At 37.8% G+C, this 11,373-nt stretch overlaps 1 protein-coding gene and 1 long non-coding RNA gene across 3 annotated transcripts; both read right to left on the bottom strand.

Moving 5' to 3' along the window:
* Positions 1-758: 758 nt before the first annotated feature.
* On the bottom strand, positions 759-3,527 carry LOC146643187 (uncharacterized). 2 transcript variants are annotated; one of them, XR_014909435.1, is made up of 5 exons: positions 3,251-3,527; positions 2,767-2,830; positions 2,238-2,390; positions 1,789-1,876; positions 759-1,205 (listed from the first exon to the last, which is right to left on the bottom strand). It is a non-coding gene; the product is annotated as an uncharacterized LOC146643187 (long non-coding RNA). The 2 variants fall into 2 exon arrangements; XR_014909434.1 differs by lacking the exon at positions 3,251-3,527 and having other exon boundaries at positions 2,767-3,238.
* A 2,765-nt stretch (positions 3,528-6,292) lies between these two features.
* LOC146643186 (formyl peptide receptor 2-like) lies at positions 6,293-8,502 on the bottom strand. The gene is made up of 2 exons (XM_085396498.1): positions 8,323-8,502; positions 6,293-7,105 (listed from the first exon to the last, which is right to left on the bottom strand). The coding sequence occupies exons 1-2, from the start codon at positions 8,500-8,502 to the stop codon at positions 6,293-6,295; spliced, it is 993 nt and encodes a 330-aa protein (XP_085252624.1).
* Positions 8,503-11,373: the final 2,871 nt, after the last annotated feature.

Below are 11,373 nucleotides of genomic sequence, written 5' to 3'. Positions count from 1 at the left end.
TCAAATGGAGGCCTTATAACAGATTATATTGTTCTCTTCCAAGATGGTTGCTGGCATCCACCAGTAACCTTTCAAAACAAAATGTCTAATTTCACTGCATTGACAGTAGGTAAAGAATTAAACTGACATTACTCCACTACTGAATCTATATAAACCAACAGTTAAATAATGTCAGTTCTTCCGTGTTCTCTGGAATCAATCACAGCAAAGAAATTAGACTCTTTCTTTTGAAAAATGTTGGGAAAGAACAATACAAAACATTCTATTTAAGGCCTCTAACGTCAAGATTCAGTTAAACAACAATTATAACTAAACAATTTGAGGTAATGTTAGTTTCCATTAACATTAAATTAGGTTACTGAATTGGCAAACACCTTCCTATTAACATTACCCATTTTACCCCAATAACTAAAGAAATTAGCACTTGCAGGTCAAAACCTTTATTCAAGAGATGCAAAAATAACATTGATACAGTGACTGTCAAAAATTACGGCACTGATCATACTGTGACATCTTGGTTCAAAACAGCACACTTAGAAATATTCAACGTTCCTTACTTCAACTGAATGAAACTGAAAATACCATTTCACACGGCCCATATGGGATATTTAGACTGCATAACTGTTCATGCTACATCTCTTCACTAGTAAAAGAAAGAAAAAATACAAAGAGAAATTTAAAAATGCTGCCAAACAGACAGAGAACTTGTACAGAGCAAAAGGAAAAACAAACAACAACAACAAAAAAAAAACGGCTCGTCCTCATGGCAGTTGCAGTGTATATAAAAATGAACCCTGCGATCTGTTCCTGGAATTGAGCTTCAAAAATGCAGCAGAACAAGTGTGAGATTTAAATGTCTTCTCACCTAGAGCTGGTCACCTCACATGCATAACAGTGAGCTTCGTTGCAGGAGCAGTTTTGTCTTAGTTGTGAGCTTTTCTTGAGAGCTGAGTTGCTTCCAACTCCATTACCACCCTTTGAATCACCTCAAAAGTGTAGCAGAGTTGTGATGGGTAACTCATATTGAAGGAATAAAAAAGGTCCAAACAGCATGGCTACTGCAAAGGTCACGTTATCCAGATCTTGAAGAACTACTATACCCTCGATGATGATGCCAACGTCAGAAAAGTCATTGCCTGGTGCATCCTCTGGAGACAGATGTTCATTGTGGTTTTCTCAATCTGTGCAGTGGCCTCAGTCAAGTCCTGGTTAAACACAAAACATTTCTTTAAGATTCCTTTTTAAACTCATCTCTTTTGAATCTACCAGTTCTAATGTTAGAGTAATTTAAACCAATGCAAGCAACATAGTAAATAGCTATAGCCAAAGAGTGGCCTGCCATGCTGCCATTCATGGTCTAACAGAGTTTCTAAGAGAGGGTGAAAAACATAATTTCAAATGCTTTACATTAGTTTTTCTTAGAAAGACACCGGCCCATCAGAAATCCAGGTTTTGTCACTCAGAAGATGTTAGAATTTAGACTTTCAGCCCCACAATTTGGTTAGCTGTTGGTCTTTTTTTTTTTTTCAAACAAAAGCTAATGTAAATATTGGTGGGATTTTCCTTTGTTCACTAGAATGACAAATTTAAAGTTTTTTCACACTGATGTGACCCCTAATACAGGGGTGGGGCCTCAAGGGCCGGCGGCTGAGTTCACTACCAGGCCTCATGTGAACTTCAAATTATTAAAGAGGACTACTGGTCCTAACTGGTCCAATGAGGATCAAGTGGATAACTAAATGCATTTTTAAATGTTGCAAAGCCACAATCTACTCATAAAACACTCACCATGAACTCCTGCACCAAGATGTTGCAATTGTCTTTCACACAGATGCGGAGCACTTTGATGAGACTCCCTTTGAGCATTAATGTCATCCTAAAGTATTATAACAAAGAAAACAGAGATTTGTGAACTTTTCAGTAGCACAGAAGAAAATGATCCCAGACCAAAACTTAAACCAGTCAACATGCAACACCAGCATCTACAAAGCAATATCAAAAGTTCCTGTTTGACATCAACTTTATGGATATATAGTTTCCAGAACATTTATTTTTTTAAAAAGATCAATTTTTCTCAGTGGGCCAGTAAATGCATGACGAAAATTATGGCATCCTTTCGGTGGAATCAGTACTCACAGGTAATAGTTGACTGTTTCAATGGATGCAGCATAAAAATCTTTTACTGACCTAATGCAATACATATACACTTTGTAGTTAAAGAATTTTAAAGTTCTTACTGTCATCATGGCAGCTACATCCTTTAGCTTTGTGCCCTGTTCCCCCGATCACTTTGCAAACACTTTCAGCAGACTGTCAGAGAGAAACTCAGCTCCGTCAGAAACCTTGACTGTAAAGGCATGGTTGGGATGCACTGGAATGCTGCATTTCATCTGAAATGACATAAAATTATTTTGAAATAACAGCAGGCACTGTGCTTGGTTAATAATCAGTAATGTTTTGTTGAATAAAAACTGTGTTTCCAGATCTTATGGGATTAAAAAAATCCAAAGATGTTTATTTCTGATTTGCAACCCAAGAACCCACAAGTTACAACCTCATTTTAGTTCAAGTGTGCATTAATGTGAGTCCAGTAATCACCTTTCTGACAATACATACAGGTATAAGTTAAACCTATGGCAGATTTTGGATTTCTCAGTTGTATTAATAGGGTGGTCTATTTGAGTATGCATGCACCTAATAATTATAAAAAACCTATTATAATTAAGTTACAGAAACCTTAAGCGAAAATAGAATATACTTTCTTACCATAACACCTTGAACCCACAATCCATCAGCTGACTCCTGGTGAAATGCAGAATAGATGTGGTCTCTCAATGTGCATCAACAAAAACAAAAACAAAAACAAAAGGACAGCAGGTGAGGGCAGGAGGGGTAGGGATGTAAGCTAGCATAATACCGCTGATGATATTAGCTAAAGCTGTTCAATGTCCAAAATCTCACTAACACCACGGTGCAGTAAATACACAATGTAACTGAAGAGTCAGTTGACAAATCTATTCACACAGAAAACCAAATTATGTTATGAGTGCCTCGTAATTAGGTTTAATGTGATATTACGGCTCTTGTGCCAAAGACAAATTCAAATGAAAAAGCGCCAATTCTTTGATAACAGATAAAACAGCAAATAAGCTAACGGCTCTTTTTTAGCATGTTACATGGCGGCACTTTAGACGTTTAACTACATTTGGCTGAAATATGGTAAATATTAATTCAAAAAATCAAGACATACCAAAAAACGTAGAGTTGGCTGCTCGACTTGACTGAGATGGATGCATTTTTTAAACCACGATCCAAAGCCCGCGAGATGAAATCACGCGTGGTTTCACGAGATTTAACGTTGCTATCTTATTGACTTACTTCACCTGAACATGATATGAACAATTTAATACACCCTTTCTGCATATCATGTAGTTTTTACACTATATAGTTACATTTATCTTTAAAACATGAGGCAATTGTGTTAAATACATGCAAGATGCTTACATAAATCCAAGAGATGGCCAGTCCCTTTTTTTCAGTGTAGCGGCTTCCACGAGTGTGATGCTTATTTTGAGCAACAAAAGATAATAAAATATAATTTTATTTCTATATTTCAAGATCACAATAATCTTCCAATTTAGAACTACAAGTTAAAGAAAAAAAAAACTAACACAAATAAAAATAAACTTCAGTTAAATACTTATAATTTTTCCCAAGCCACGCGGAGCTGTTATGAATTGTGTGTTAAAATTGAAATGGTTAAGATCCTTAAGAACAAACATTCCTTTTGATATGTTAATCTCAATGTGATGATTGATAAAATGGGTGGAAGAGAATTTTAAGTTGTGACTTTGATTGCAGTTCATTACCTGTTAAAAATCAGTGTACATGGATGACTGAAGATCCAGAGGGATTTGGGCTGTAGCTGATTTTATGGATGAGAAAGGGGTCTTATTAAAACAGACGTTCTGTGAGATGCACTGCTAAGAGTTATAAAACACTAACAAAAGCCATCCCAGTCCCTTTGAGATCAATGATTAAATTTCTCCTAGATTGGGACAGCTCTGCATAGCTGGAGACCTTGACTTGTGACAGCAGGTTTACAAACAAAGCGATCAGAAATATTTTGATAAACGAAATCTGTCCCAACCCAGTTAAAAGAAATTATACTCTAAAAGAATTTGAGGCCATTGAGGTTAAGATTTAGCCAACTAATGAATTCCTAAGACTTGTTTTTTCTTTCATTCTTTTGTTATTCCTCTTGCTTTTTTAAATCTCTCTTTTTCTGTTGTTGTAATGCTCAGCCGTATACATTTATATGCATGGATAACTAATATGGTCTCATATTTTTATATTATTGTTGACAAATAAAGTTAATTTAAAAAGAAAAAATGTGCTAACAAGGAGGAGGCAGAGTTTATGACCTATACTGCAGCCAGACACCAGGGGGCGTCAGAGACGTTTTGGCTTCATTTTTGGGGAGCTGTCAGGTCGTCCATGTTTTCTGCAGTCGTTGGTTGTAACAGGACGTGATACTATACTGCAGAGAGAGCCAACACCAAGTGAGAGCACCCAAGAGCACCTGGCTGCAGCCACCCAAAGGAGGAACTGATGCAAATATCCACAAAGTATGTACAAACTCACCATCTTTGTTTGTTTATTCATTCAGTACATATTTGATATCCAGTAATTAAGTTGTAGGCAAAGACATTTTCATAATTATTTGATGCAAACAACTACAGCAGTTTCCTGATGAAAATTATTATAAAGGGTTCATTTCTATATGAAAATTGTCTCTAGATGACACCATGGAAAATAATGTATCTATGTTCACAGTATGTTGTTATTTATTGGATCGTCGTCAACCACATCTAGTGGTTGGCAGAATTAGATCTCAGATCTTATCGTCCTACTGATATAAATATAATGCTATAGAAAGAAAAAAAAAACCCCTCCTCAACAGAGTAAAACCTGCTATTTCCTGTCAGGCTGCTGATCATTAGCTTGTTTGCTTTTAATAAAACATATTTACAGCCTCGTATTTAAAAAAACGTTGTGTTTACTTAAGCCATTTTTAATGATCATAATAACTGCAAAAAAAGTGGATTTGTTTCCCCTGTAACTCACTCATCTAAACTACACTGACACTTACATTTAGGGGCGTGCCAAATGACAGGCAGATGCTGACATGTTGTGACCACTGAGTCATTTTTCTCAGTTATCTGGATTTCTAAACCATGTTTATGATTTTGTTACTTTTTGACATTAACCTGTCCAGTTAGATTTGATATGTCAGTCCATGGGTAGTTTGGCCAAGAGTATCATGACATACGCTTTTCAAAACATTTAAAGGAACACTTTCAAAACATCTCAACGGTATCAACTCTTATATTCTTCGGGAACTCCCTGCATACTCTCGCACGATGAGGGGCCTTGTTCACTGGGAGGAATCCAGGACCTACTGCATCTGTGTAGGATCTGCCAGGGTCCATGGATTTCAGCCCGATACCTAATGACAGTCAGGGTGTTGCTGCCTACCCTGTGGAGTGCTGTGCATTCCTCTATGGATATGCCTCCCCAAACCATCATTGACCCACCACCAAACCAATCATACTGAATGTTCTCCATAGCTTCTCCAACCCTTTCATGTCTGTTGTATCTGCTCAGGGTAAACCTGCTTTCATCCATGAAAAGGACAGGGAGCCAGTTGGTGAACCCATCAATTCTGGTATCAACCCCAGGTCTACCATTAGTGACACAGACACTAGCTAAGTGAAAACTAGTAAAAAACTGTCAGAAAAAGATTAAGAAGTGAAAAGTGTCAGTGGCCCCCACCTGCAAAATCATTCCAGTTTTGGAAGTTGTCTAATTGATGCCACTGTAGTGCACCTGCTGTTAATTTTATTATCACTAAAGCAGCTGGAACTGATTAACAATCACTTCTGCTACTTAACTGAACAGATCAATATCCCTAAACTGACCCGATGCTAGCTATGATTAAAGTTTTCCTTTAATTTTTGAGTAGTGAAGACTGCATATACTATGTACTATATATAATATATCATGATGAAATACATCTTGATTTACTGTAGGGATGTCAGAATTTATTAATGTCACCCTTGGCTAACTAAAAGCACAGATGAGGAAGGTTAGGTGGAACCTCACATGCCTGTTTTGTTGAGCTTGAATAAATACTATCAAATACTAGCGTCACGATCACTGGCAGAAACCACACCCACTCTCTCTTTTTTGCCCCCACAACATTAATGTGTTCCAACTTACAACTTAAATCCTAAGAGTGATCAGTGGACTGAGTAGTCTGGCCTTCCATTTCATCTGCCAAAGCTCTTCTATAAACTCTTGTCACACTCTGTTTAAATCCCTCATTCATTTTTAGACCCATGCAAAAATACAACAGTGGGTTCATACAGCTGTTAAAGTAGGCAACACCCTTTGCTACAGGGTACCAGATTTTCACCACTGCTTTTTCATTGTCCACCATCTTCACCAGTAAGAGGCAGTGGTATGGCGCCCAGCACAGGAAAAAGGCAATGACCAAACATGCTATGATACGCAAGGGGCGGGACTTCCCTGACAGGCGGGTGCGTCGGATGCCTACTCCAGCCAGGATGTAACAGACGAGAATCACTATGAAGGGTAATATGAAGCCGCACAGGAAGTGGATGGAGTAGAGAGCTACTTTGGTGCTATTGTACCCCTCTGGATTCTCTATTGGGTCCACAGAACACCAACTCAAGTTTTTTTTGTCCATGTACATTTGACAATTAATGACATAGGGAATGCTGAAAAGAATCGCCACGATCCAGACGCAGACTGCCACCACCCTCGCTGCCCACATGGTGCGTCGCCGCTTTGTGAAGACGGGCTGCCAGATGCAGAGCACTCGATCCAGACTGATCACAGCCAGCAGGAAGACAGAGCAGAACTTGTTGGTGTATTTGAAGAAGCCATAGAACTTGCAGACGAAGAGGCCAAAAGGCCAGTGGTCAAAGAAGAGCATCTGAGCGAGGGAGAAAACCCATGTGCAGCAGAAGATCAGGTCTGCTATCGCCAGGTTCACCAGCCACACGTTGGTGACTGTCAGCTAAGCAGGACGAAAATAAAACAAGATGGATAAAAAAGAGGAAGAAAGTGAAAGACATTAATTAGGTGGTAAATTTCATTGTAAGCAAACCTGTTATATTGTCAAATATATACAAAATACGAATTGTGATTGAGCGTTATTGAAATGCTACTCTAAAGAGAAAATTAAGTTCAGTTATGGCCGTTGAATAAAAAAAATAAAAAAATAATAAGGATTTGAAGGTCTTTAAAGTCCTATAATGACTTCCAGGTGACGATACAGAGAACAGATGATGAATGTGATGGGTAATCTTGCTGCAGGCCCTGCTGTTAAGTAATCCAATGATTTCTTTTTTTTTTTTTTTGCAGCTTTTTTGTTTTTCTCTTTGAAGGCTGTTTTGTCTGCTGTTGTATAGTTTCCATATCAAGATCTTATCCAGTATAATCGAATGTTTGCTACTGAGGAGTGCTTAAAAGTCTTAGTTTTGGAAAAGGGCAGACTTTTCTTAGTGATCTGAGAAAGTAAAGTCTCAGTTGAATCTTTTTTTACTAGTGCCACTCAGTTAACAGTCTATTTAAGATCATCACTGACACATTTCGGAACCTAAAGCTATAAACTCCCATCACTTCCTCTCCTGCTACTTTTAGTGTCTGGGGCTTCCTCTGATGATGTCTGAAATCTATGATAAGCTTTTTGTCTTCTTGATATTTAGTGTTAGATGAAGTCAGTTGTGCACTTTATCCCTATAGGCAGTCTTGTTATCTGCTGATTTAACTATACTTGTGAGGTAATCAGAAGTACATGAATAAGTCTGGAGGTAGTATAATATTGTATATTTAACACAGACTTTAAGCAATCATGGCCATTCAATTGGCTGATAACATTCTATCAGTTTCCATTCATCAATCTTGTAACTAATTAATTTACTTTCCCAAAGCTATTATCAAATCTATCTATACCATCCAAGAAGTCTGTCAAGAGTTGGATTTCCTTGTCTGCTGAAAAGTTTAGAATTTTTTTTTTTATTTTAAGCTCAGTGACATTTGATAAACATTCAAGCCTTACAAGTTATGTACCCATTGATTTTAGATTTTTTAACCGATTGTGGCTTTCCTGGGTAGATGTTGTGAAAGTATATTTCCTGTTCAAAGAAGCTGCCTTTTAGGGTGTTATAAAATATTGTACAGAAACATTTCAAACTCAGAAGGTATTTGAAACTGATTATGCAATATATCTACCTTAAGTTTGAATCCAGCCACCCAGATCACCACAGAGTTCCCCGTGATGCCGAGTACAACGGTCAGTGTGTACAGGATGCTGCTGAATTTTTTCATCATGGCATCAATATCCACCACAGTTGCCTGGGCCTCCTCAGAAGGCTTGAGTCCCAGGGTGAGCAGAGAGGCATTGGGAAACATTTTTTGTCTGGGAAAGAGAGAACAGAAGAATTTTACGCTATCATGTAACTCCTAACCTAACAGACGGTGATTAAGAAAATGTAAGATTATATCACATGTTGCTCTACGTTATCATACTCCCTAACACTATTTTAAAATGAAATTGTCTAAAACCTAAAAGAAGGGGAAAACTGCAGGTAAACAAAGCAGAAGATTCTTTTTACAGAGATCATTTTAGGGAATCCCAAATACAATTTGTGCAATCAGAAGTTGTTATGAATTTATGTTGTTAAAGTCAGAATAGGATTTTTGCCTCACATCAGCTGCCTTCATGTTGTGCATTTGGGTCCTCCTCACAAAGTTCAGCATAAAACATGGATAAGTGTGAAATGTTTCTTCTTCACCCATTTTTTGTTCAGTCAGTGTGTTTATGCACCACTTTGCATTTAATTATTTATTATTTTTCATCTCTGTCTCTCTCATAGTGTTTTTTTTGTCCTACAATCCTTCCCTCAATCCCAGTTTGTCAGAACTGACTCCCGTCCATGAGCTTGGTGGTGCTGAGGTTTCTCCCTGTTAAAAGGGAGTTTTTTTCTTTCCATTTTTTTTTCTCTGTATTATTGTAGGTTCATCACCTTACATATTAGGTCCCTTGTTGACAGTTGTTGTCATTTGGCAGTAATCAACTTAGGACTTAGCAGCTCACTGTGCACCTGGATATTGGACTTCCCGAGCAACAGACCCAGAACGTCAGGATGGGAGAGCACACTTCTTCCACCTTCTTTCTGAACATCCCACAGGGGTGTGTCCTCAGCCCTTTTTCATGCTCACTTTTCACCCATGACTGTTGTGTAATCCGCACTAGTAACACTATTATAATGTTTGCTGACAACACCACCATCATAGGGCTGATCGACAACATGAATGATTCAGCCTACAGAGAGGAGATTCAGCATCTGAAGCAATGGTGTGAAGACAACAACCTGCAACTGAACACAGCCAAGACCAAGGAGATGGTAAATGACATCAGGAGAACAAAGCAATGGGAGCACTCCACTCTCTACATCGATGGAGAGGAAGTAGAAAGCGTAGAAAGCTTTAGTTCCTTGGCCTTCACATCTCGACCAGCCTTACCTGGTCCACAAACATTTCTCACAAGGTAGGAAAAACACAATAAAGGATGTACTCCCTCAGGAAGCTGCATCAAGCCCAATTACCCCAGAAACTGCTAATTAACTTCTACGGCTCCATCATTGAGAGCCTTCTAGCCTACTGGTGCAATTGGCATTTCACCAACACCCCTCAGAGACATCTTTACTGGCAGACTTCAGCAGGAAGCCAGTATTATCATCAAAGACCCCTCAATTAGCTTTTTTACAACTATTTTTTCAAGAATTCTTTTAGATAAAAGGAAGGTTGGAGATTGGTTTATAAAGACAGATGGGCCAACTAATGGCTTTTTACATATCGGTTTAATTACTGATACATTGAATGCCTTTGGTGCATAGCTCATTAATAGAGATAGATTTCTCATATCTATGATCAAAACATTAATGGTAGGACTTTCTTGAACAGTCTTTTAGAAATGGGGTCTTATAGACACATTGATGGCTTGGAGGAAATAAATATTGAACTTAACTAAACTCTGATTTTTCAGAGTGAGCATGTAAATAGTATTGAAAATAGCTGTACAAAATGATATGTCTGTGAGATGGTTAAACTATATATAATTTTTTCTCCAGTGAGTGTTTTGTGATGGGAATCATGAAGTTATTAATAGTTACAGTTGAGCTCTGATGGCTCAGCAGAGCTTTGACTCTGTGTCAGCCTGGCTAGAGTGTTGAAAAGAAACCTAAGGTTGTTCTTATTTCCTTTAATTGATGATGAGTAATACAGTATATCCTGTTAGAGAGGGCTTTTTAAATAGTCTTTTTCCAGGTTAAATTACATTCTTCTAAATTAGTGACACATCATTTCCTTTCCAGCTTATCTGTTTATCTGAGACTGTCCTTTTTTAGAGGAGACACACTATCCAGGATAGTGATGACACGAGTCAACATTATTAATAAGATAATAGACCTTTGTGGGTAAGCTTAGGTACCTGTGCTATATTATAGGGGAATATGTCATTGAAGAGTTTTTATTTTATTGTTAAATGTTCAGTTTCTATGCCATACATTAGAACAAGATCCCAAGTGTGATTATAGGGGTGCGGACTTATTTATATTTACATATTTATTTTCTTGTCTGGAAATGTCAAACATATCATATAAATATGCACTTATATGCTAATAACCCATTGCATTTGCTCATTATCAATGTGGGTGTAAGTTCTTTCAAAGAAGGCTCGCTGAAATTCTCCCTTCTTTCCTTCTAGCACAGAAAGCTACAACTAAGAAATCCCTTCTAATAATCTTTTAGATACTGACCTCTCTCTGCACCAGTGCAGTGTGGATTCAAATGACTACGCTGCTAAGCATTAGTAGTGTGCGGACTGATAGTAAAATATCGACTTCTCCAATGCCAGATGTTTTATGAATCAATTCACATTTCAAATATATCTATATTTTAGTAATTTGGGTCCAAAAAGGTTGATTCTGTTCATCTGGACGCAGAGTTTTCAGTGGGAGAAACGTTTCATCACTCATCGAAGTGACTTCTTCAGTCTCAGATGACTGCAGGTTTCCTCAACCTTATAAACAGTACATTTGCACAATAATTGAAACCAGCCCACTATATGAACAATGGGCTGTGAGATCAGTTCCTTGATCATTAATCCTTGGGGTGGACCAATTTTTGGCAGAGTGTGTTTTGGAGTTTAAAAGCCACACAGACACAGTTTTAGGAAAAAATTGGTCCACCCCACAAATCGGGTCCCCCGACACAAACAGA

Source organism: Rhamphochromis longiceps, linkage group LG22 (assembly GCF_057381845.1).
Source record: "Rhamphochromis longiceps isolate RC_006_pf linkage group LG22, R_longiceps_female_GT1.1, whole genome shotgun sequence".
In the NCBI taxonomy this organism is placed as follows: Eukaryota; Metazoa; Chordata; class Actinopteri; order Cichliformes; family Cichlidae; genus Rhamphochromis; species Rhamphochromis longiceps.
This window is presented reverse-complemented; position numbering and strand designations above follow the sequence as displayed.

Bases quoted from the DNA above. Each gene is read 5' to 3' on its own strand.
- LOC146643186 (XM_085396498.1), bottom strand. From the start codon at position 8,502: ATGTTTCCCAATGCCTCTCTGCTCACCCTGGGACTCAAGCCTTCTGAG. The intron at 7,106-8,322 runs GTAGATATATTG...CGTCCTGCTTAG, and splicing joins TGGCTGGATTCAAACTTAAG to CTGACAGTCACCAACGTGTG.